At 42.1% G+C, this 27,100-nt stretch overlaps 1 protein-coding gene and 1 long non-coding RNA gene across 14 annotated transcripts in view; one reads left to right on the forward strand and one right to left on the reverse strand.

The window, feature by feature from the left end:
* Positions 1-3,962, reverse strand: part of LOC308198158 — a 63,774-nt gene extending 59,812 nt beyond the window's left edge. Inside the window, exons 1-2 of the long non-coding RNA XR_013953666.1 lie at positions 3,940-3,962; positions 2,600-2,661 (exon numbers count right to left, since the gene is read on the reverse strand). This is a non-coding gene — a long non-coding RNA (uncharacterized lncRNA). The remainder of the gene's footprint in view (positions 1-2,599; positions 2,662-3,939) is intronic.
* LOC308198140 (uncharacterized protein) overlaps positions 1-27,100 on the forward strand; it is a gene marked incomplete at its 3' end in the record, with an annotated part of 176,686 nt that overhangs the window by 104,930 nt on the left and 44,656 nt on the right. For 8 of the 13 annotated variants that reach the window (XM_080599945.1, XM_080599946.1, XM_080599944.1 and 5 more), the window contains one exon: positions 3,120-4,239. The exons of 1 other annotated variant lie outside the window; for it this stretch is intronic. In XM_080599945.1, coding sequence (XP_080456071.1) covers positions 3,120-4,239 — 1,120 coding nt within the window. Of the gene's footprint in view, positions 1-3,119; positions 4,240-4,835; positions 4,885-5,012; positions 14,456-27,100 lie in introns of those variants that run through there. 4 more of the 13 variants (XM_080599938.1, XM_080599939.1, XM_080599949.1 and 1 more) reach the window with 4 other exon arrangements.

Raw genomic sequence — 27,100 nt, forward strand, 5'->3', positions numbered from 1 at the left:
ATATTTGTGAAGAAGCAATCATACACACACAACCCAGGAAAGATTTTTTCATCTTTCAGCAACGACTTGTGAGCGATAGTGTAGTCACAGAGAAAGCCCACAAAAACTATGCCATTGCGTATACTGCTTGACTTAAGACACCCAGAAGTGATCCTAGGAACCAGCAGTCCAATTATTTTGATTTCACGTGTACCGCTTGCATTCTCTCGGCTCCCTGTTTGGTCAGTGGCTTTTCTTTCTTTTTCTTTTTCTTTCTTTTTCTTTTTCTTTTTCTTTTTCTTTTTCTTTTTCTTTTTCTTTTTCTTTTTCTTTTTCTTTTTCTTTTTCTTTTTCTTTTTCTTTTTCTTTTTCTTTTTCTTTTTCTTTTTCTTTTTCTTTTTCTTTTTCTTTTTCTTTTTCTTTTTCTTTTTCTTTTTCTTTTTCTTTTTCTTTTTTTCTTTTTCTCTTTTTCTCTTTTTTTCTTTCTCTTTTTTTCTTTTTTCTTTTTTTCTTTTTCTTTTTCTTTTTCTTTTTCTTTTTCTTTTTCTTTTTCTTTTTCTTTTTCTTTTTCTTTTTCTTTTTCTTTTTCTTTTTCTTTTTCTTTTTCTTTTTCTTTTTCTTTTTTCTTTTTCTTTTTCTTTTTTTTTCCTTCATGCAGTGGAGCTGGATTTTTATTTTCCAGCTGCATATATTCCATGGAGGAAAGGAAAACTGATCCATGAAGTTCCTATTTGCATAAAACATAGAAACATCTGTCACAAGCTTCTTGTTGGTGGAGTGAAGCATCAGGAGACAGATACTGCAGTTGATCATCTGCCCTTAATAATATTGAATACTTTTCCTGTCAATAGGAGCTTAGAGTGAGAGCGTTTAAAAATGCAGAGAAGAGAGAGAAGTTGATCAGAGAAAATATTATTATTTGAAATGAGTGATAAGTTATGTGACATTGTCTCACAGATAAATGCACACAAATGAGCTCTGCCCCAGGATCAGCAGATGCCCCATTCCATTCGGTATCGGCTCTTTGCAGATACAGTCCTTGTAAAGGTATATGATAATTCAAGCAGCATCCTGCAGATGCCTACAATGTACAGCAGCTTTTTTGTGTTAAACTTTATGCAATGAAAGATCCATGATAGCAGGTCTATAACATTAGAAAGCACTCAGTCTGCAGTGCTGGTTTGAGTTTTGATTTCAGTTTAGGGAATCAAATAAAAATCTCAAGGAAGACTTATCTGTATCTCAGATCAGGAAAATTTTCATTCTATTTCTGTATGTATGTATAATGCATGTCTACAGTCATAAATATCAGGTGGAGCAGCCAATTCGTTCATACAGAACACATACATAGAACAGAAACGCAGGGAAATGTAACAGCAGCTATTCAAAAAACAGAACGACTGTTAGTGTTAGGTCAAGTGTTATTTCTAGAATCACTACAAGTACTTTGGGTAACATACAAGATTCATATTTCTGCGTTACATTTTATTCCTTTTTATTACAGACTCATTTTTAAACTAGCTAGCTTTGTTGATACATTGTGCAAATGGACTATAGACTGGCCTCCCTTCTCATGCTGCCAAAAGTCAGAAATCAATCTAACCTACAGGATGCAGTGAAAACAAAGTGCTTTTCTCAGCTCATATGTTTCACGGAGTTTAACAGCCAAACTGAGAGGAAAATAGTTTCTTTGCATTTGCTACCTACTTATGTCAGAAGTAGCATGAAGGTGATCGATATTCTCTCTCTTTTCTACCAACATCTCCAAGATAACAGACTTCCTACACTAAGGCAGCAGAGATTAATATCACATTAGTAACATCTCGTTCATCATTGTCATTGTGAAACAAAAAGGCTTCAAACATTTCTTATTCGTAGCTGATTGCTGTAACAATGCATGCATGCTTTTATGTTTGTTTGTTTGTTTGTTTTTTCGCTTGCTCCTTCACACATCCACGAATGCCTCGATTTGACTGTAAATGTCTGGATGCAGGAAATACCTGCTTGGGAATGCAACACAATAGGGCCACGAGTCCAGTCAGGGTTGCAGAATACTGTGAAATGAACAATTGTAAGAATAAAACAAAAAGCAGCAGCTGGAGCAATCTTTGCTCTCATACACATATTTGTATAAAAAGTTTCTCTGGCAGTGGTTCACCAGCAGGCAGTAATCAGCTAGGGTACTTCTTTGTAATTTTTCTGTTTCATAAATAATACAGGAGTTTACTAACAGGAAGTTTGTGGGAAGCAACAGTAAACAGTCTAGCAATCCATCTGTTATTGTGGAATGCAAGAAAGCTGAATCAGGTTCTTTGCAAGTGGACTATTTTAGTTGTTTGTGCTAGCAAAGATGTGTGGGAAATGGGCATTTAAGTCATTATTAACGTGAACTCTTGCAGACCTCCTTTCTCCCTCTCCTTGTGGAAAGAAACGGCTGGGTGCGATTTCAGCAAGAAGCTCAAGTTCTTTCGTAGCTATGGGGCAGCTTATAATTACCCTGAGCAAGAAAGACAAGGCAGCTGAATCAGACGTGAAATATTTAGGTGACAGTTACAGAGACTTTTGCTTCTTCGAAATCGAGCTCAGAAAGAATGACTTCTAAATAAAAACACACACAAACCTGTTAGCGCCTTTCTCGGTGTCAAGATATTTATCAGGAACAAACTGAAGGGTTGAAGGGACCTGGAGAGGGAGGAAAGTCAATGAGGAAAAATAAGGTAACGATGGAGGTTGTATTGACAGGCTTCCTGTGCCAGCACAAGTAGAGAGGCAAGCAAGGGTGAAAAAAAAGCTAATATCTTTCCCAAAGACAGGCTGTTCTGCTGGCATTCGACCACCCTTGATATGTCGCTTGTGAATAGAAGGCTAGAAAGAGAGCGGAGGCAGGCGTGTAAATTAGTCACTACTACTACAAAAGGAAGGTTTCTTTGCCAGCGGCAACGCAGTGTCTCTCCTTGTAGATTAATTTGTACCACCGAAAGTGTGTGTCCGAGATAAAAAGTTGTGCTGCCAAATAAGAGAGTCAGGAGCCCAAGTCCAGGACTATCCCCTGCACTGAGGACGAATGATTTCATTTTAACACACTAACAAATTCTGCTTATTCGCAATACATCTGAGTGCTACACATTGCGCTTAATTAGGGGAGACGAAGAACATACAGAAAACCTCCGTCAAAAACAAAACCTGCGAAGGAGACGCGGGCAGCTAGCGTGGAGCAGAGGAGCCCACCCGCTAACCGGCAGCACGGACGTGCCCTGCGGGACTGCCGGCGGTCGGCGGCGGGCGCGCTCTGCTCCTCTCTCACTCACTCAGTCACTCACTGTCACTCACACACACTCACTCACACACACTCACACAGACACACGCACACACACACACACACAGACACACACACACACTCACACACACACACACACACTCACACAGACACACAGACACAGACACACACAGACACACACACACACACACACTCACACACTCACACAGACACACACAGACACAGACACACACAGACACACACACACACACACACTCACACACTCACACAGACACACACACACACACACAGACACACACAGACACAGACACACACACACACACTCACACACTCACACAGACACACACACACACAGACACACACAGACACACACAGACACACACACACACACACACACAGAGAGACGCCGCGGCCCCGTCCCGCCGGGCACCACTGCCACCTGCCGGCCCTCCTCGGGAAGCGCCGCCGGCCTCCGGGACAGCGCCGGGGAAGCGGGGCCGAGCGAGTGCCCCGGGTGCCGGCCACGAACGGCTGAGGAACCGCCGCTCCCCCTCCACCCCCCAGCCGGACAGAAGGCAAGCACCGAGGCGCGGCCCCCTCGCGGTACGGGAAAGCCGCGTGCACCTCAGGGGCACAGGCCGCGGCCGCGGGACACGAAGGCGGCCGGCGGCCCCCGAACCTACCCCGCTCCGCTCCGGGGCTCGGCGGGCAGCGGGGCCGGCACCCCGCCCGCAGCGCCGCACTCCCGAAGGGGCTTGCTGCCCCCTGGCGGACGGGCGCGCGCACTGCGCCATGACAGACGGCCGTTACCCGCTCGCGCCGCGGCCGTTACTCGCCCCTCAGGCGGCCCTTACCGCTCCTCAGGCGGCACGCAGCCCCTCAGGGTTAAGGTGAGATGCCCGAGCGCTGCAGCCGCCCGCTGGGCCCCCGATGCCCGTACACGACAGAGGAAGGCAGCAGAGCAGCCTTCAGGTACGACCTGATCCCTCCATCTCACCAGATTTACCTCAGACTTGGACGAGAAAAATCAGGACAGAAAGTCACACTTGCAAGGTTTCCGTGACTCTGTAATCTGTTGGAATACGCACATTGGAGAACTGTTTTTACAAGACAACGTTGCACCATTGGCACTGCAGCAGATACTGGCAAATTCATCATTGTTCCTTGAAGTAGTAAAAGACATTACCTAATAACCATGAATCAAAGAGCACTGCAACTCTACTGCAGGTTTTCCATATGGGTACACAATGAGGGTTTGCACAGACACTTTGCACAGACAGCAGAAGTGAAAAGGTCAAAATGCAGTCAAATATGTCTGTGGTTATTAACTATTATGACTGTCTTCAGCTGTAGCCTGGCCTTGGAAACATTCAGACTTTCTAGCCCCCTCACCGCCTTTTTTTTTTTTAATGTTAAAATCTGCTAATTTGCTACTGATCCTGACCGATCCAATGCCCGCTCTTATCCTGTGAACATTCACCTCCCAGTAACAAAGCACAGCTCTATGATTTTGTTGCTCTAAGGACTAAAAAAGGACAGCTTCTTTCTTAACATCTAAATCTCATCCATTTCTGCACAGTTCAAGAGATGTGCCTCCAGACCAAGTCTACTGCAAGAAATGTTCCACGGTAAGAATTGGTGCTTTTTCATTACAGTTTCTTGTCCTATGTGCATTTCACTCATTTAGTCATAATAGAGTTTGGGGGCATTATGCTTATTTCTGCGTCATGATATGGTTACTTTCAACACCTTCCAGTGTACCAGCAAAGCCCAGGCACTAAGTACCAAGGTAGCAAACACCCCAACAAAAGCTCTCTGAGGTGTAATCCCCATCACATCTGAGGTACGGCCAGTGTCTCTTCTGCACAATTTACCACCACTAGAGGAAACTGAGCTGTTCTAGCCTCACCACTGATGGCAGTTTGGAGGTAAGTTCTCTTTCATTCATTCGCTCTAGACCAGCCTTGCCAGACGTCTTGGCTCCAGTCTGCCAACAGAAGGGTGCTGGCACTGCGTATAACCTGTACCATTACACATCCAGATTTCCTGGCTGAGGGTCACCAGAAGTGTTGTCCAGTGGATCCAACAGAGCAAAGCAGATTCAGCAGATCTCATCTCTTTCCCAATGTTCAGCAGATCTCATCTCTTTCCCAATGTTCTAAGAGAGAATGTGACATCTCCACAAGTATGCCTGGCCTTCACCTGTAAACACTCTGTCCCTGCTGTTTTGGCAATAAACGAAGAGATGATGAGCTCCCACTTTACAATGACTGCACTGAGGTGTAATCACACAAATTTTCACACTACAGTTGGTAGGGAACTCAGATTCTGACTACTTTTGGGGAGCTTACCTTCATAACCTTGTTGGGTCACCTCCAAGTGACCCTAGGACTCACCTAGGGCTCACCTCCAAGTAGCACCTCCTTGCCCCAGCTGAACGAATCAATCTGCATTTTATGCCACTCCAGTGGCTGCTGTTTCTTTTGTTTTTCGAGGTGAACTCAAGCTGAAAACCACCAGCACCATTATGTTAGGCCATCAATTGAAAGTCATATAGACAGGGACCTCAGAAATTGATCTTAGACAGGAACCTTTGCCCAGGTTTATTGAGTCACGATGCTAATTTATTTCCTCTGTACCAGGGGAAATCCTGTCTCTATAGTTACCTTTTCTCATCACTCCAATTTTGTGGCCAGCTCAGTTACCTGATTCTTACTGTTTTCTCCTGTTCATGGCAACCAAAACCACTTTATCCGTGGAAAAGTATAGCTAGCTCACTAGATTTAAAGCTAGTGAGGCTAATTTAAAACACACACACACACACACACACTTACAATTCAGTCCAGGAAAACAGCTCAATGAGCTGGAAAACACAAGTGTTGCTCATTGCTAGTAGTCATGACACTGTGTAACAGGTAGCACAGCAAAGCCTTACTATAAACACCAGGGAAAACAGATGTCAAAAGGGTGTGAGCTGAAGGCAGGGAATTGCACATTTTCCCTTTACCTCACCTAACATAATTCTAACCAACACTGGACAAAACTGGCCTTAGAAAGTCATGACATGGGGAGAAGCAGCAAAAACCACCATGGCCTACCCTGCAGGCTGAGAACTTTTCCCAGGCAGGGAGTGTCTCCCACTGTCGTGGAAATTTGAATTAAATTGTAAGTAAATGATAAAGGAAGATTATCTTCCTGGTCATGTCCATAGAAAAAATGCAGTAGGCCTTATTGGCACAAACACTTGAAAAACACATGCTGCTTTGCTGCGAGAGAAACTGGGAAATCATAGGCTCTCTTCAAATGAGGATTTGTATCTGATAGCCTGCAACTCTCAGAAACAACAAAACTGAAGATACTCAGCATCTATCAGAGGTGCACAGAACCCTACAGTGCCAGTTCAGAAGACAACTGTATGTTGCTTGACATCAGTCTCTTACACTGAGCAGAGAGCAAGCAAAATAAAGGAATCACAAAGGCCTTTTTGCCTAAAAAGAAAGGCCTGGAGGGGAGTGTCAGTGCTGTGGAGGGTTAGGAGTGCAGAAGTCGGTGAATTCTTTCAGGACCTTGGACTCTTGCACCACCTTCCCACATCAGGGTGACCTGTGGTCTGAAGCTGCTCTCTGGAGCCTTACACACTCCAGGAGGCTGCTCACACCTATCTACATCGTCAGTTCTTCTCTGGAAGCTACAAGTAGTACAACACAGCACGAATGATCCCAAGATGCACTTGCTCAAGCACAGTCCTGCTTCTGCTCTCTGTTTCTTTTGCCACGATATCCAAGAGGAACCCAGGCAGTTTAGATTTTCTGTCTGATAATCTGTCCTCTTAGGGAAACCATGAATTCAAAGAATTGGAATGGTTAAAAACAAACAGAAAATGTAAGAAAGCTGTTTAGCATAGGTTAAGTCCAAGATAAGTATCTGGTTGGTTATTCACAAAAAGGGCTGCTAGAAATGCATACCTACACATTCTTTACTCTCAAATAATGACGTACAAATAGCACTAGAGATGCTGAGCACTGAAGTTTATTTTCTCCTGCTGGTGGTATAGCTCTAAAATAAGAAAAATTGTGTTGAAAATCTGCATCACCAATACTGGTGAAGTGTATGCATAGAGCTCAGTACGTAAAGATGTGTTTTATTAGTGACAAACTAATATGCATGTTCCTAAAGATTAAGCTTAGATCCCAAAAGCTGCGCGCCGCCGCCGCCAGAGGGCAGGGCCCCGCCGCCCGGCCCCGCATCCCCGCTGCACCGCGAGCTTAGCAGGTGAGCTGGCAAGGGGCGAACAGCCTGTTGGGAATAGCCAAGCGAGCAGGGGACTAGAGGGGGAGGCTCCCTCCTCAGAATAAGCACCTCGGGACATGCAGGAAAAAGAATGAACATATAAAAAGGAATCAGCGGTCAGGTGGGTACAGCTATAAGTATGAGGAAAGATGCACTTTCAGATGAAACAAAGCTCTGCTAAGGCATCTATGATATGTCTCCTGCAAAATCCAGTAGTAGGCTGAGCATGTATTCCCACTAGTCGCACACAGCTGGCCACACACACGTGCGCGTGTGTGCACACACACACACACACACACACAAATGGGTCTCTCCACTGACCCGCAGAACCTTACAGTCTCTCCAGTAGTTGGCCTGGACCTCCTGATCAGTAGCCAACTCCTTTGGTTGCCTCACTCAGACACATACGTATCCGGCCCAGACCTGGCTCCCAAGCCACTTATCCTACTTGCAGATAGTCCAGCTTGATACTCGCTGCCACTCAGTCAGACACTGACACACATACACTTGCTCACTGCAGTTGGTGGCACCACACATGCATGGACACCTGACTCCAGTTTGTGGCATGTAGATCTCCGTCCATACACATGCACAAAAATAAGGAGTCCCTTACCAGAAAAATAATTACAAATGGAGTTTATTTAGACAGGACAGACTGCTGATAATGCACAGCATACAGCCAGGCAAGTGTGCTGACCAACAACTTGTTCAAAAGCAACCAGACCCTTTTATTCCCTTATCACTGTTTTCCTATGCTTGTTCCTCCCTGAACAGCCCTGAGTTGTCTGTTTCCCTGCCAGTTGTTCATCCCCTACATACCCCATCATAAGTTTTTTACAATCTCCAGATGCTTTTCCCTGCATTCTATAAGAAACAGCTCTCTAAATTTAAATAAATAAATAAATAAATAAATAAAAAGGAAAGGAAGGGAAGGTTAAAAGATTCAGAGATCTTTTGAAAGATTCAAGTGTGGCCCAATACAGAGCACAGGCCACAGATCTTCATTCAGTAACTTAGAGCTCTGCTGCACTCACCTTTCTCCCCCTTCACCAAAGACAGTGACTGGGGACAGTAGGTCATGCCACACTGCAGCCAGGCAAACCACCCTGACTGAACTGCCACCTGCTAGCCCCAGGGGCACCACTACAGAGAGCTGCACCTGGGATTCGCTGACATTTCTGCAGACCAGAAGAGTATCATCCAGCATGAGTGAGGCTGAAATGAGCAAAGCTCATGTATGTGTCTCAGGATTTAAAGCAAATGTAGATTTAACAAGATGCCATTCTTCATGTTCATCCCATGCAAACCTTGAAAATTCCTGAGTTTTCCAGGGACTGACAGAAAATTTCCTCTTAAGAGGACTGCAAGTTTTAAACAACTCAGCTTCATTACTTGCAACCCAAAGACCCTCTTTTTTGGTATTTAAATGAAATCTAAGTATATATTTTCTCATTGCTTCAACATAAAAAATGTACAAGAAAAATTGTTCCTGATTCAACATTAAAACTTTATTCATTCCAGGACTTGGCAATAATGTATAAACCTCAAGTCAATAGCTGTAAGTGAACTGCACATTTTTTGTCACAGTACATTTAATTAAGCTCTCAAAGGTTTTAATTTTAAAATACTTTTTTTTTTTTAATTTAGACTCTTCTGGTTTCTTTCATAATATAAATGGGAAGAGTTATTTGCATGGTCCAATGGGAATATCTAAAAGAAAGCATTAAAACTGAATTTTCAAGCTCTTTTCCTTCCCAGCTCAGTTACCAAACGAATATCCACCACCACTGCTCAGGCAGCTGCAAAACCTGAGAATGGTGTAACCCATTTTCAGCATGAAGAGTATCACCTATATGGATTTAAATGGTGTGTGTGTAAAATAATTAAGTTTTTTGATAATTGGAGGCAAACTAGACAAAGTAAACTAAACAAGGAAGAATTTGGCAGCTCATCAAGCCCCCCAGTGACGCCATTGAGCAACTGTTCCCAAGGCTCAGCCATGCCCCCGGGAACACAGGAAAACTGTGTACATGGCATATCAGTGCACACCCCAAGTCTGTTTAGCCGTGTAATAAGACAGACAATTAAATAGTGGTTTCAGCATTTTTATTTTTTTTTTGTATGCATAACATATTTTCCTTCCCCAGGGAGCTCCTCAGAAGAGGGGACTGAGGTTGCCCCTGCTTCCTTTAGAGCCTTCAGAACCCAGGCAGAAGGCAAGGGCAGGCAAGAGAACCCTACCATAGGATGTAACACAACAACACTATTCCTCAATAGCAAACTGCTCAATCAGGAGATTTCAAAACACTCACAAACATCCACTACTTTCTTTAGAATGTATTTTCCCAAGGTCATCATAATCAGTGTTTTACGTATTAAACTTAATTTTCTTGAGAAAATATATGCTTTACAAAATTCTAAGTCAGCCAAGTCAGTGACATACAGTGCCATTTAAAAGCTCTAATTATTTTGGATTAAATTTTCTGTCAGTGAAAAGCAGACAGAATGCATGGAATTTGGCTCCACTAATAAAAGTAGTGAACATTTGCTTTATGTTCCCCTTTCTGAAAAAAAAAAAAAAAAAAAAAAAAAGTGCTCATTTCAAAAAGGTCAAAATTTACAGGGGGGAAAGGCAGGCTTAAATCCTTAAAATGCAGCAGGTTTAGCTCTATCCCTTTTCACTGGACTATAGGATCTTGTCTGACAATTAAAGAAAATTAAAGCCAGATGGTATAGTTACAAAAGTTTTCCATTCTAATCTTTTAAAGCAGCATTGACACACTTGGAAAGAGGTAAAAAGTACTTGTGCAAGGAAAGCACCAATACACTCCCTGTAAGTGGGAAGATTCTAAGCATTAAGACTTGTTGGCTGCATGATAATAGTAAGTGGCAAACATTGCTCAATGAAATTATGTTTATTTCTCTATTAAATAATCCTTATACTTTTTCTCTCTCTTCTCTTCCCCTTTCCACCACCAGGAGTCCCACAGACATTAGGGCGTGGTAAGAACTGATAAAAGATTTATACATACATGGTAGGTTGTTTTTCTAATGAAAAGTCTTCCATTGCAAGACGTCATAAGGCCATTTGAGAGATATTCCTCTATCAATAGCAAGTTGGCTCTATTTAGTAGAAGTTTAGAAAGTACACTGTCAACTTAAATTTGTACCCAAATTTACAAAAACAGTTTAGAAATCCATAAAACTAATAGGAATGTTTACATGATTTAAAAACATTCCAGGAAAGACTGTAGCTCTTAAACAAATCGGCATGTCTCAATGTGTTTGAAGCCCAAACACTGAAGCACCAGGCACCCAGCAGTATAACTTGCCTTCAAACACTTTTTTTAAAAGATGCTCTTCATTCCTTTAAAAAACAAAAAAGTTCTAGCAAAACCAAGTAGGAATAAATTAATCTCATGAATGACTAATGAGTGAGATATAGACAGAGGAGTTACAGGTATGCAAGGCTAGATCCTAAGCAGGTGTGGTGGTGATTGCCATAGAAACAGGGAGCTGTGGCTATGATTTATGAATTTGCAGTAGCCCTTTATGGGCACTTCAGGCCTTCACGATATGGATCTAGTGAAGTATAGCCAGAATATGTTCCAATAGGTGATAAGTTCCTGTGAGTATTGGTTGATAGTCGGCTGAATATAAGCCAGCAGTGTGCTCAGGTGGCCAAGAAGGCCAACAGCATCCTGGCCTGTATAAGAAGCAGTGTGGCCAGCAGGTCTAGGGAGGTGATTGTCCCCCTGTACTCGGCTCTGGTGAGGCCGCACCTCGAGTACTGTGTTCAGTTTTGGGCCCCTTGCTACAAGAAGGACATGGAGGTGCTCGAGCGAGTCCAGAGAAGGGCAACGAAGCTGGTGAGGGGTCTGGAGAACAAGTCTTACGAGGAGCGGCTGAGGGAGCTGGGATTGTTCAGCCTGAAGAAGAGGAGGCTCAGGGGCAACCTTATCACACTCTACAGGTACCTTAAAGGAGGCTGTAGAGAGGTAGGGGTTGGTCTATTCTCCCACGTGCCTGGTGACAGGACGAGGGGGAATGGGCTAAAGTTGTGCCAGGGGAGGTTTAGGTTGGATATTAGGAAGAACTTCTTTACTGAAAGGGTTGTTAGGCATTGGAATGGGCTGCGCAGGGAAGTGGTTGAGTCACCATCTCTGGAGGTCTTCAAGAGATGTTTAGATGTAGGACTTAGTGATATGGTTTAGTGGAGGACTTGTTAGTGTTAGGTGAGAGGTTGGACTTGGTGATCTTGGAGGTCTCTTCCAACCTAGATGATTCTGTGATTCTGTGAAGTTCTTCTCTTTTCTTGGCCTTTTTGTCCTTTTCGAGAAGCATAGCAACTCAAAACTGGCCTGTGTCAGCTAGCAGCCAGTGCATCCCCTTTTTGAATGACACCATGGCTTAATGATCCCCAGCTGTAGGCCATCAACTCCACAACACAGGGCTGAAGATGAGGCTCTGCTTTGAAAAACAGCTCTCGCAGTGTCCCCTTCCTAAGGAAGGCAGCAGGAAGGCTTCATTCCTAATGGTCAGCCCACTGGAGCCTGGAAGTCAGCCCAGATCCTTTTCTTGGTCCCTGCAGGATTAGCTATTTTACAAGGAAAATGTGATACCAGTTTCATTAATGATACACTAGTCAGAAGAGAATATACATCAGCTTCTCTTAGTGCTGTTACTAGTTTTATGAATCGGGGCCTTTAAAAACTTATCTGTGTTGCCATTTTAGTCAGCAACCAAGACTTGACACAAAACCAGATGGCCAGGAAAGGGAACAAGAAAGGGCTGTCTTTAAAGGGGCTTTCATCTATTACAATCACTATTTTCCTATCAGATATCAGGCACTTCTAATCATCTATCCCATCGCAGTGCAATCCAGAAGGAATGGAGAGAATCACCCTGTGTTGATGTTACCAGCCTGTATCAATGCTGTTACCAGATGTAATGATCTATTTTCTGGCTCTTCACAAGTGTTTTCGTCAAGGGATGGGGTTCCATGCAGTTGAATTCAATAAATACATGTGTAGTTTGAATGACTCTCAGGTTTAGGTGTGTGTTTGCCTCCGGAGGAAAAGGAGGATGAAAACATGAGAAAGACAATTAGTTTATTCTCTAAGGATACTCTACACTGCATTCCTTTCACCCCCCTTTCTCTGAGTCGAGGAGTCAATATGTTTATGCTGAAGATGGCAAGATATAGCAGTCTCTGTCCCTGTATGCCCTGTTAAGCTGCCCTTTCAGTTCCACTTTATCAAATATAAGGAAAAGCATCAGCACAGACATGCAGGTGCCCAGTAATAATTTAGATTTATAAGTGCAAGTGTATATTATATAAGAAATAAGAAAACCATATATTTGTCAGCTTAATGGCTTAATATGATACTTGTCATATTCATTTATTTACCTAAGGTTTGTGTGGGAATCAGGCAGTGTCACAGTACTTTCTCCTAATCCCTTGTGGGTACACCTAAGAGTAGCTCCAGATCAGCCAGAATTTGGAGAGCATATTTGGGATGGACACAAAGGCCACAGGAGTGCACCTCGCTCTGAAACCATGGCAGAGATCACCGGAACCAGGAATTTACCAGCCAAAACAAAATGTTCTCTCCTCCATGGGAATTCCAGAGCATACCTCCAGCCTGAAACTCTGTGTGGGGCATGTGTGTTGTATGTGAATTTTTCCAAGAAGTAAAATCCTTCCTCTTCAGAAGCATCTTCCATACCCCCAAAATAAATAAATAAATAAATAAAGGAGAAAAAAGGGAAAAGGACAACACTTCAACTATTCCAGGGAGAAAAAACATGACAACAGTCCCAGTAAGCTGGATGTGCAAGAAAAAGTAACCAGCAGTCTAACTAAAGAGGACCAAAAAGGGAGCCTTTCAAAGTGACTCACTATAAAGCATAAAAAAGGAACGTGCATAGATAGCAAAGTTCTTCAGAGCAGTCATGATCTCTTCTGTCTGCAACTCTGTTTTGGAAACGCGAGCCAGCATCACAGCGTGTGGACAGATGACTCCAGGCATCTTTCTCATGACATATTCCTACAATCCATCCATGGCTCAGCAGCTTTCTTGGTCATTATCCCACTGAAACAAGGCATAACAGGGAACACTGAGACATATTCCAGATAACAAGAGCTTGACCATATTCAAACTGCTCTTGTGGAATAGAAATCCCAGGAACCAAGCCGCCAACTAAATAGGAGAACAACAGACTGGTTGTTTGGTGAGCAGGTCTTGTTTGCTTTTTTATATGGAGGACATGAATCAGATTAACCGTGTTCCTGTGCTTGTCTGAGACAGTTATGGAACAATGCTAGAAATGCTGCTCAATGTCCACATAAGAACTGCCATCATGGATATACTTAAAACCAGATTATCAACAAGGTGTTTTTTTTCCAGATGATTTTGGTCCTTAGTGGAGACAGCCAAATAAAATGAGTCCACAGGTCTTTCATACTCTGTACAGGTTGAGTCAGATCTCCCTCACACCTGGTGAGCATTAACAACCTCTACCTTTCTGACATGGGACCTCCAGGTGGAAGTACAGCCACACACAGCCCACAGCCTTGCAGGTGCACATGGAGACAAAGCAGCTGTTAAGATTCCAGAGCTGAGGTCAGCTCCTGCTCCCCCTGCCTTTGCAGCAAGGGTGCATGCATCTGTAGGCAACTGAAGTACATACCATACTTGTACATCTTGTGCAATGTCAGTGAAATCAAACAAGCCTGTGTAAGAGCTAATATTAGCCAGCCCTCAACTACTCAATAATTCAATTTAATAATCATCCATTTAAAAAGCAGTTTTCATTTAGCTGTGCAACATAAGTAAAATGTCAGCTAATGTTACTAAAAGACAAAAATGTTATTTCCATAACTTCAAAAATCTCAAGCACTTAAAAGCCATAAAATTCATGTCTAAAGACACCAGTTCTCACCAAAAATAAATAAATTAATTAATTAAAAGCTATAAAAAGCATGTCATCACAACAGTAATGGTATTTGCACACAATTTTATCAGAACTCAACACTACATACTTTCTTTGCTGTGAACCACAAGCAAACTCTTTCTCAAGAAGCAGCAGTTATTAGCACTTCCTGAAAATCATTGGTCAGTGGATATCTCATCTCTAAAAGCAGCTCTTTATATCTGCTGGTCAGAGCTAAAGTTATAAGTCAATAGCAATGGTCTTATGTCTGAGAGATATGTTTAAGATGCATGAAGTTAGGGGTTCTGCACTTGATCTCCCACGTTTGCTTTTTATGAAGGACATTGTAGGGACCACACTGCCTCTTCAACAGCTACAATTGTTTGTTTTGGAATTATTAACCTCTCCCAACCTTATTCCAATTCGAAGACGTTCTGAAAATTTTTTTCAGCTTTCCTTTTTGACCCCCTAAAGAGGAAGATACTTCCTCCTTATACCTTGCTGCCAAGATCCAAATTTGTAGTTTCTGGATTTCCGTGGTAACAGGTGGTGATGTCATAAAGTCACTAAATGGTACAGGGAGACACTATGCTCTGTGCAGCCGTGAAAGTCTGGAAGAGAACAGCTAGCTAGTTCTCTGCCTGGCTGCCAATATCATTCACCTCCTCTGCCTTCCCAGCTCTGTACAGACTATCTGCATCATTTTGGAGAGATCCCCAGAAGGCGTGAGTCCTTTGGAAAGTGAGTGGAAGGTGTAGACATATCTGCTCTTATTTCTAGTGTCTCAGTCATGAACCTCTTGTGAAATCAGTATGCTGAGAAGTGTTTCCTAGTGAGGTTTGTATCTGAAATGATATTCTCAGCTTTTTGTTTGTCACTGGTGTAGCTGTCAACCTGCTCAGAATGGGCAGCAAGCTCTGCTTCTACACCTCACTGTCACTAACAGAGACTGGTGAGCTCCTCTGTATGTCAGTACCCTTGGCAGAGCTGGGTGGCTGGCTCCTGATCACCCTGCGTTGTGGTGCCATTATACGAATACTTTAGGAAACAGGGGAACAAAGAGGGAGGGCATAACACCCTTATTTCTTACCTGGAGAATGACATCCAGAAACACACACGTTCCCAGCAGAATCCACACATGCACAAGTGTACTGCTCCATTGGATGTTTGATTCTATTTCACAAGGACACCTGCAAACATTATAGTCTATGCACCGATGAAAAAAAAGCTTTCCTGTCATCAAATACTATGAAATAAAAGGAACAAACACAGAATTGGGTACATAAAAATCCTAATGCTTGTGTGCTGCAGACAGCCAGTTGCTTCCTTGTATATACAGGGAACAAAACTGGGGTTCCAGCCCTGAGGTAAGGCTCACAACCATACTGAAAGAAATAGGTCTGCATATTATTTTTCCAGATTAAGGGAGGGGAAAAAAAAAAAAAAGCTATTTATTCTAATTCAGGGCATTTCTTTTTGAGGAAGAGCACAAAGGAAAAGGAAGACTTAGGCATGTTACGCAGCTGTCAGCATGATTTGAATCTGAGTTATCTAATGATTTCAGAGCAAGACTGTCCTTTACACAGTCCCTGTCATGCTTCAACTGGATACTTTGAAGAAGGTAGAAAGTGAGGGAATTCTGTACAGAAAGAACTCAGAACTCATGTTTGCCAGCTGGACAAACATATTCCACCAGGACTGAGACACAAGAGTTTTCATATTTTTCAAGATCTGTAATCTACTCCTAGTAGACTATTTTGTTTCACAGTCCAGTAAAATAAGCTTAGTATCCGTCAGCCAACCAAATGACTATTGGCTCAGTCTCAATGGGTTAGTTTCCCTCAGCCACAGGTTAGAGCACAACACAGCTCCCTTCTCCAGAAGGAGAAATGCAAAGGTAGGATGGGTTGGCACTTAACCGAGCCTCATCCCATAACAGAGCAAGACAGAGTCAAGCATGACCTTGGACTGGAAAGCTTGAAAACAGTTTAAACATAGCCCAAGCCATCATCACAATCAGTGCCACTGGTACTACAGACCATATTCATGCATCTTAAGTTCATATACTGGCCTCTTCTCAATTTTTGCCATTAAGCCAGGCAGTGGGAGTTACAGGAAAGAGGGAGAGATGCAGATGAGCAGCAAGGTTATGAGAGCTTTTCCCTCTCCATCTCATCCTTCAGATGCAGCTCTAACCCCACTCAATGCCATCTGGTGGCAGACTAGTTTCTCACCAGCTCCTGCCATAGGGGACATCTCAGCAAATTTCTAAGAATTGTGCCTACCAAGAAATACTGTTCTTGTCTACATCGGTTGCTTCTCTAAGTTCAGTCTAAAGCTTTCTGGGGAAGCTTTCCATCCTACATCTGGTGCCTCTTCTTTACCTGTTCCTTCTTACCCTCAATCCACCAAATAATGAGTTTGCCTGGGATTCCACCAGCACCAAAAATTAATAAAGTAAAATTTCCTTTGAGAGATAAAACCCCTGTAATTTCCCTTTTTTTTATTTTTTATTTTTTAATATGGCTTTAGCCTAGAGCTAAGGTCTTGCATGAAACTAAAGAAAAAACAAGCAAACAAACAAAAAACCAAAGTCCCTAGACAAATAAGATGAATTCAGAGCATAGCAATGAACTCTACAGCACTCCCTAGAAAAGATGCCTAGGAAGAATATTGCTGCTAGAAAAGCAATCATCTCCACCACTGTTGCAAAGTGCTTCACTAGGGAGGGAAAGAAAGCCCTAGGCGGAAATTGGTATCAAGCTTATTTTATTAATTTCTGTTATTAGATCATAAAATGTTTGAAGTAAACAGGAGGCCAAACTGGGTGGCTGAAAGCAGTTATTCAGGAAAACATACTATGGGAGAGGAAACCTCTCCTGAATATTAGCAAGAAACATGAGGAGCTGCCCAGCTTTGGTCCCACTGAGGATATGGAATTACTGTTGGTGTTTTAACATTTTCAACAGTAATGGCTAATGGATATCTCTAAACAGAAAGCAGTTAAGGTTTTGAGGGCCCACCTAAGCATTTTGTTAGCTTCTTTAATAAACATAAGACTACCTGGATCTTAGAACCAAGAGTCAAATAAATATATAACAATGTCATTTACTATAAGAAAGGGTGAATTGTCTCTGGTAATAGAACATTAAGAGCAATAAAACATGCAGTGCATCACCATGTTAGGCTTGGAAATATGTAATGGCATATTTTAACCTTAAGTGCTCTTTCAAGAGGTTAATGAAGTCAGGTTGTGTTTTTCAAAATACTTTCCAGGTTAATCTTTAACAGTCTAACACTGGTGACATTGGAATGCAAGAATAAAGGGTCATGTAATGTTAAATATCTGACTAAGGCACATTAGTTGTAGCGTAAGTGCAAGCAATGCATAAACTACAAAGGCATATGTCTGAGACTTCAAAGATGATAGTAACATCTTAATGCTTATGCTTAATGGTTTAGAAGTAAGACAAGCTATTTTTCTATGATTTCTGTTATAAGTCATCCTTCCTGCTTCCACCAACATATGAGGCTTTAATTATTAGACAGTTAAGAGTGCTATCCTTCATAAGAAGATGCAGAATATTCACTTTATTTTAGTATAAACTTAAACCCTATGACTTCTCTTGTGCAAACTACTAGATTTCCAATAATAATTTTAAGAATGTCTTGTGGCTCTTTAGAAGGACAAACCTATCTAAAAAAAAAAAAAAAAAAAGGAGGGAGAGAGAGAGATTAAACTCTGCAGTCCTCATCTTTATGAGGCTGGCAAAAGGGAGTTCAACTCGTTATCAGCTGCAATATTTGAGGAACGTGCAGAACACAAATATGTTCTCCAATGGCCACAGAGCTGCCAATAGTATTTTTGTCCTGATGACCACTTACTTCTTACAGTTCTGAATAAGAGAGTGTAGGGGAACACAAATTATACAAGAATAAGTAGAACCTGAGCTCCAAAACAAAGCCAGAGGTTTGATACCTAAATTTGCTGTTTAGGCTGGTTAACTCTTTATTTAGTCACTGTTCTCAAAAGACAAGAAGCGCCTCAGAGGACTAAACCAGTCATGCCTCTATTCAGTGTACCTAAGAAAAGCTGCTATTTCTAGACTAGGTAGTATTTTAGGACAACACTAGCTACCCAAATTAGGCTACCCTATATCCTTCCTCCCATTCTGTACCTGAAAACTAGGGATATGTCATCTAAAAGCACAAATGAAAGGAGGTGGTATGTCACTTCAGCGCTATTGACCTGACTAATCCTGTAGTACTGAAGATAATAAAAAGAAAGATAACTAATGTGATAAGGAACGGACTGATAATTGTGGACTCCACTATATACTGCTTGACCTTTCTGGTGTGTTACAATCTGACTGGATACAATGCACAATTACACTGTAGACCGATACTTCTTAGGAGCTCCAGATAATAGCATAATAGGAGTTATTCCAGACAAAGTGATCCCACTAGCAGAGCCAATGCCAAGATACGAATAGAAATCTGTTCCTGAAGAGTTAGCAGCTGAAGTGACACACCATTCCCATTGTGAGCTTCATATCATCCCAAGATCTTTACTCCAATGAGCCTTTGCTGCCTCTCCTTCATGTGCTTGTCTCTCTCCCATCTTTCATCTGCTGTGTATAATAATCTTGACATGTGAAAATTATTTTCCAGACATATAATTACCCTCTTGTCTATGGACATCCACATGCATTCAGCAACTTAAAGAGCTTCAAAGACCTTACCTTGCAAGGAACCCCAGGTCCTGCTGCCACACAGATCAGTACCCAAGTTCAAACAGGCAGGGAGAGTGAGGATCTTCATCCTTCAGCAATCTAGAAAGAAGAAAGGACCTTTGCTGTAAATCACACTCATACTCTCTCACTTAAAATGACTTTAGCCAAGGGCAATTTTAAGTACATTGTAATGTTTTTCCTTTATAGAAGACTCACAAATGCAATGCCAATCTAGTCATGAGCTTATACAGCAACTGAGCAAGTTCTAGTTCATGGTGCAGTGACAGAGATGCCAAGTAAAGACAGCATAATTCCTAATGCAAACATTTCTTCTTTACCGTACTCCCACAGTGGTATCAACATTCAGCAGAGAAGCTTTCAGAGTCTCTGGTGGCTGGACCTCAGACTCATTTCTGTCCAAAATTGCATTTTAGTACGTCACATCGGGTATGCTGCTGAGATCTGAGATCAACACTGTAAACCCCCCCAGATGAAACTGAGACAATCATGTTAAAAAACACATCTCATTTCTTACACGTGCCAATGAAAGCCACACAATTGCAGGTACCACTGCTCCAAAGCAGTGGATACATACTGAAAATGTGCAGGAGGTCTACAGTATTTAGCATCAGTGAGCACATTGCAGTGATCTCAGTGCTGTTTTACACAAGCCAAGAATGTTTGCTACTTACTAGTGAAGATATTAGTCAGAGAGATTTTTAAATAAACAAAAATCAAGAATAACATTAAACCTCACTAATTCTCACTCATGTCTGGAAAAGTAATTTTATTGATTTGCAAATGACAAACAAGTTGCAATAGTAGCCTGTACTGCACCACATACTAACAAGTTATTTTTTAAGGCCGTATTGTGTCTTCCTATATCCATCACCATTCACAGTCATTAATAGAAGATCAGTCCATATATCTCTGTGTATGTGTATTGATATGCACACTAAGGTGCATGCATTTCTTTAAAATTCTGTGCTCTTAGCTTAGAAAAGCTCTGTTCTGAAACCTTAAGAGTGGAAGAGGAAACAACTTTTTGTGCAGATTAGAAGATAATTAGTAGTAGGCTGCTGTAGTGTCCTTCAGAGTCCAGAAGAGGCACTTAACAAACCCTAACAGGTAAATGTCCGTAAAGACACAGAAAGACACTGCTGCTGCTTGGGGAATGAGTGGCTTTAACCACTATCTGACAAGTACACAACCTCCAGCCTTATGTTTCTTTCCAAGGAGGAGCCAACACTCAAATTTTTAATTTTTAAATGTTGTTATGCATTTTCCCTGACTAATTGGGATCAAAAGCCTAGGGTTCTGGCCCTTCTGTCTTGCCTGCCACCATGAATCAGGATTTCCTCCACTCAAATAGAATCAGGGAGAAGAAACACAGGTCTTCTATCCATTTTTTATGAAGAACATTTGCAGTCACACTTCAGCATTTTGTGATGGTAAAATGATCTCAAAATTTAACTTCATCAGCTCCTTCACCTTCTTCAAATAGTGACATTGACATGAATAGCATAAGGAAGTTTTAAAAAGACAACAGCAGCAATAACTGTATTCTGAACTTGCCACTTGTGATTACAGAAAAAGTCTTGTAACTGTCAACAACTATGTACAACTATGTACATCATGTGGACTTAACACTTCTCTTACCTGGAGACTTTGAAAGGCCATATACATGACAAAATGAGTCTCAAGGGCACTTCTAGTAGTGATAGGCTGAACAGACTGCCAGCAGAACGAGCACCAGTATTCTGAGTGCAAGAGAGTAACACTCAAGAGCCCACAGCAATATTATGCATCAGAATGTGACGGTGATGATCACAGTGTTCAATCTCTTGACTGCTGAGATGCAGTCAAGTTCCTAAGGCTGTTTTGAAGCAGACATGGTTTTCTAGAAGCAGCAATGCTAAGAAGTCCTGCTTTCTATTTTATCTTAAATATTATTGATATGACTTTGCCTACAATAATCAAATATTATTGTGGTAAAACTCTAAGAATGACTAAATAGGAAAAAAATATCATAGATTCATTGTTTAGCCTTGCATAGCAACTTGTTTTATGTTTAGTTTGCTGATAGTATTGTACCAAGACTTTATTTAAAATAAGGAATAAAACTTCTGAGCAAAAATGTATTCATGTCATGGAGGAAAAAAAAAAAAAGAAAAAAAAGAAAAAAAGAAAAAGAGTGAAAGATTGCAAAGCAGTACCTTTGATCAGCTTGCCAGAAAATTGACACGAATATATCCTTAACTATAACACAAAAAAAATGTACCACACTTAAACCAAAATACCTTACTAGAGATGTCTATTTTTGACAGCATTCACATTCTGACAGAGGCAGACTTCATCCTCACCTTGCACATACAATGAGAACGAAGTGCAGCAAAAGGAAAAGAAGGAAAACAAACAGCAGATAGATTTAGTGTTTCCTTTACCAAAATAAAGCTTAGCATACTTGTAGCTTTTGGCTTTAAGCCTTTCCTTCTAAGCTGATTGAATTGCTCAGCAAATGATGCAGGAGGGGAGGTTTCCAGCCATTTTTGTTGAAGTTTCCCAGGAGGGTGATGATAAACTGAAATAATGGGTGTGATAGGAGGCATCAGATATTGATAGGAAGAACAAGTCAGCTTCAGCTAAACACATCCAAAATGCACAAGTATGAAAACACATATAGAAACTCACCAGCAGTCTGGAAAGATGCCTCTTTCAACAGAAGTGACTTCTCAGGGGCATGCAGCCATGTTAGGACTTTTAATAAGCATTTCCCAACTTCTGCACTGCAGACATCCCTCCTGGCAGCGTTATTCACTTGGCTGCCCATATGCCTGGTCGTTATGACTGTCTCTTGGCCACGTTACTGGGCACCATCAGGCTCTGGTTTCATTCTTCTTGGTTATTTAGATTTATAAGGCAATAGTTTTCCAGTTGAATGAGGTATGTAGCCCATAGGCATATACTTTAACATGCTGCATCTTGTCCTTTACACTGTTCCTATTAACCTGACACAAAATGAGGAAACTGGGGCTGCTCTGTCCTCTAAGCAGTTGGTAATACACGAGAAAGAAAAGAAAAACTTTAATTTTTGCAATCCTGGCCTGAAGGATTAGTAACAGTAAGGATTAACCATTGTCATGTGTCTAACCAGGCCCTCATGCTGATTATTCTTGCCTTGACTTTTCCTTGTAAATTATCTTTCTTTTAACCTACTTTCTCCTTTCAAATAGAGAAATGTTGCGGAGTACTCTTGTAAAACTCATTTTGAATAAATCCTCAATGACACTTTAAATTAGATCGTATCACTGTCAAGCCCATGAGACTTACCAGAAGGTGCAGCACAGACGTAAGATTTACATGAGCTATTCCTGATTTATACTCATTTAAGTGACAATTGAACCAGAGGAGCATTTTTACTGGAGACAAAGATAAAGGATTTGCGTGTTTTTACCTGTCTGGTTAAAGAAAGTTTTATCATTCCCTTGGTCATTCATAGCCAGTTTTGAATTTGCAATTCAGCTAGAAGACTAGCACTCTGCTCCATACTAGCAACAAGCATTTGGTTGTGCAAAAACTCTTCACTATTTTTACAATGGGTTGTGCAGAAAGCTCCTAATCCCACCATCCAGTATTTACTGCATTTTTAGCTTCAGGTTAGGCTACCCTAGCCACCTCTATTTTATAGAAGTAAGAAGTACTAGTAGTCAGATATTCAACCCTAGCTTTTTCTCACTTACATATACACCACATACATATGTACCCACACAACAGAATCTGCTACATTCAAAACACAGATGACCCAGTGAGTCATAAACATGTACTGAAGGAATTAAAACAGAGCTGTCATTCCTGAAACTGCAGGTCACAAAGCATGACTTTGTACTGGGCATTAGACAGGACCTTACCAACCCAACTTTCATGCTACAGCGTGCTCCAAAACACTCTGGGCTCATGGAGTTTGTGGTTCTCCACTCACATTTACTCATAGTCTACACATGGAAAGAAGCAATATATAAAAGGGAAAACTAGGGAAACATAGAATCATAGAATATCCCAAGTTGGAAGAGACACACAAGGATCATCTAGTCCAACTCCAGGGTCCCCAAAGGACCACCAAATAAAACAGACCACGTGTCTGAGAGCGTTATTCAAATGCTTCTTGAACTCCACCAGGCTTGCTGCTATGAGCACTTCCCTGGGGAGCCTGCTCCAGTGCCTGACCACCCTCTTAGTGAAGAACATTTTCCTGATATCCAGCCTGAATCTCCCCATCACAGCTTCAAACCAGGAACGCAGGCTGTTCTAGAAAAAAAAAAAAAAGTAAATAAATAAATAATAAATAAAAAACACCTCTAGTAGAAAATAAGAGTTGATATCCTATCTCCTCAACTGTTTTCCTCATGAAGGTGCACATTGTGTTTCTCCATTTCATGACAAACTGCAGTTTAATTCCTGATAGAGCAGAGCAGTATGCATAGGCTCAGCGTTACTTACAAGAGTCATTCTTGACAAAAGGGGAGGGAAGGAGGCTTCCTATAACTGGCAGGTTTTTAGCAAATTCTGAAGTGGCTGGAACAAAAGACCAAGCCCAGTTGTACAATTTTAAAACTGGAAAGCAGTATATGAAAGTCTGCTCACATCAGGAGCTCAGAATCTCCTCTTCAAGGGCTAAAGTCCTCTGAGTGCTTGTGACAAGAAATTCTTGTTCTTTTTTCAATGTCTCTTGGCACTCTTTGTTTCCTGTTTCAGCCTGGGATTAATGCCAGGCTGTTCCTGAAGCTGTTTCAAACCTACAGACCATTTGTCAAACCTCTAAACCAGAGTATGTCTACAGTGCAGAGAAGTCGGGTAAATTTAGCTCATGCTGAGTTCCATGGCTGGATTGCTCTGTGATATCCGAAGCACTTCATTTAACACTTGCTCAGGTACTTCTGTACTCTGCTGCAACACAGGCACGCTCCCCATGCTTTGCAAAGTCCGAAGACACAAAGCCTCTTTAAAAGGGAGTCTTGTGCTCTCCGTGAAAAATCATAAAGGAGGAATCATGGAAGTCCTTCATGTTCCCTTTAACCTAAGACTTCTGTGGATTAATCTTTCATAATAGCTGAAAGCATAACAGGGTGTTGTCTGGAAGACTGGACACCACATGCATTGGGGCACTGCGAAGGCCAGGAGCAGTGGGGTCACCCTTGGGGCTGGGTCTCACAGCCACAGCCCATCCCACCACCCCAGCCAGAGAGCAGGGAAGCCGGGAGGCAGCCCCAGTTCCCTAGGGATGGGGATAGGGACAGTGTAGGGAAGGCCTGGCTGGGATGTACCCCTGTGAGTTGGAGTTATGTTTAGGCTTGGTGAGGGCAACCAGGGGCAAGACCTTGGGGGTGGAAATAGGCTGAGGCTGGGTCAGAATGTCAGCCCACAGATCAGGTCAGGCTCAGTGAGCTGATGATCAGGCAGGGCAGGGCTGTGGCTGGAGCCTGGAAGTAACTGTATGCTTCTGAGGCTGTCACAGAGGCAGGACTGTGCAGCTTCCCAACACTAGACTGTATCCACATTTGAAAGTTTTAAAACACAATGAAGAAAAAAATTATATATAAAGGTCCAGCAGGAAATGAAGAGGCATTTTGATTTTTTTTTTTTTTTTTTTTTTTTTGCATTTGGCAGGCAGAGGGCATACTCAGCCTAGACCTAAATATAGCCTTTCTGTCTGCTTAGGGACTATTTATTCTTTCTGTCTCCTGACACCGGTACACACAAAATCTATTTAACATTCAGCAGATGCAGCCCTCATACAAAAACATACAATCTGTTCCTGAGAAATCAGCAGTAATTTTCAGAAACCATCATTGTGCTGGGGGTGGAGAACCAGCCAGCAACACCACAACAGAGTCATCCATGTCCCAGCAAGGAACCACACTTCTCCCCCAAGCACCTGAAACGGGCACTGGGAGCTGGGAAATAAGGTGGTCAGACTCAGTTGACACTGCTAGGGTGAAACTAATCAGCAGTTTTCTACCCGAGGACTTTCTCAATAAAACGTCAGACTATGCTCCCCTCCAAATCACTTTTTCTGTCAGCAAAGTCAGACCCACGGCTCCCTGCCCAGCTGCCTCTAAAGCTTTTGTAGTTTTCTTTCTGCCTCCAGGAAAATGGCCTTTTTTGGATCTTTGCAAGTATAATAACCACATGGAAAAATTAGCAGAAATGAACGTTTCAATGCAAAAGGGTTATTTTCCATACACAGAGACTCTGCTGTCAGTGATTAAATTAGCAGCCTTAATCTCAGCTCATATATTTATCAAAAGAGTTTCATTATATATTAAATAGTGCAGTGCATATATCCTCACTTAATAACTATTCATCTGGTAAAAGTCTGACAGATCCTGAGCTATTAGAAGTGAACTATTTCACACAGAACATTTTGCCTATTTGCTGGCAAAACTTGTTACTGAATGCGATGAGTTAATTTAAACATATAGTGTTTGTAGCACAAAGAAACATTATTCAACTTAATATTTACTAATACCCCTTGTTTCTTTGCAGTATCAAGTTTTTCTATAAAAAGGGGTCCCCACAGATCAGTGGGTCTCCTAGATGCCTGAGTCCCTGTGGATAGGTGTCCCCAAAGCCTAAGTCCCCATGAGTCAGCATTACTCCAGTTGGCAGGGTCTTGCTGGACATGAGGGTCCCTGCCCCCACGACATGCTGGTGGTGCTGGAGGTGCTGACCCAGCTGTGCCTGCAGTCACTGCTGTGGGATGAGCCCAACCTTGATATCACCTGTGCATGGCCAAGGGGGCTACATGGACATGGTGGGGCTGGGGCACACAGGTGATTCTGCAGCAGGGGCTGGAGCATGTTAGGAGGGAACTGTAGGTGGGGTGCAGGATGGACTGGGACAGAGGGAAGACAGGAGGATATGGGAGGACATTGGGGGATGGAAAGGGGCAGGGATACATGGCATCTCTAGGACCCCTGGATGCTTTGCTCTTTCCCAAAGCATCCCAATTCTAGAAGTAGTGGTGTTACAGGTTGGGCTACTGAGCGAGCGCCCAGAGGTTTCATGGCCCTGCCAAATATCCATGGTAATGGAACAGGAGAAGATCCGTATGAGCACAGATGCAGGAGAATGTACCAGGAACAGCTTGTTTCTCTAACAGAAAATTGTCTTTTGCAATGCTTGGTGCCAAAGGAGGCTCCATTCCAAATTACAACAAAAAAATCTGCCACGCTCATCTAAAAACAGGGGTCAGGACTCACAGTCAACACCCTCCAAAGCAAGAAGCCATCATCAGCACTTGAGGTATCTCAGAGGTGAAATGGTACTCACTCACCAAAAAACAGATTTCAGCAAGAAACAGCAAGGCATATCAAGGTGGGCTTTCCAGACCAAGAGTCCACAACTTTAAGGGCTGTACTGAGAAGCTGGACCAGTCTATTAAGAAGAGCCTACCAGTTGTCACAGGATGTAGGGCCATTTCAGCCAGGCCTCACTGCTCATCCACAGGAGTCCGGAGATAGATGGAAGAGGCACAACTGCCATGATATGAAGTTATATTTCTACAGGAAAAGAAAAAAAGTCTACAGAGAAGATAGACATATAAACCTGAAACTTTAAGTAGTAGCAAGAGCTTGGGCAAGTCATAATTATACAACATGCTTATCAAGCTATCATCTAAAAATCCCAACACAGTAGGGGTAAACCCCACTGCCCTTGAAGACTGGAAGCCTATCACTGATGTTAGCAAAGCCAGAATATCTCACAGGTCATCAAACACTATTGAAAGAAAAGAAAAAAACTACCGCAAATTCTGTGTATATTTCACTCTTCACAGCAGAAGATAAAACATGAGAAATAAATGCTTCATTTAATTCTTGGGAAGAAA

The sequence above is a fragment of the Anser brachyrhynchus genome, assembly GCF_964034855.1.
Source record: "Anser brachyrhynchus genome assembly, chromosome: 7".
Lineage (NCBI taxonomy): Eukaryota > Metazoa > Chordata > Aves > Anseriformes > Anatidae > Anser > Anser brachyrhynchus.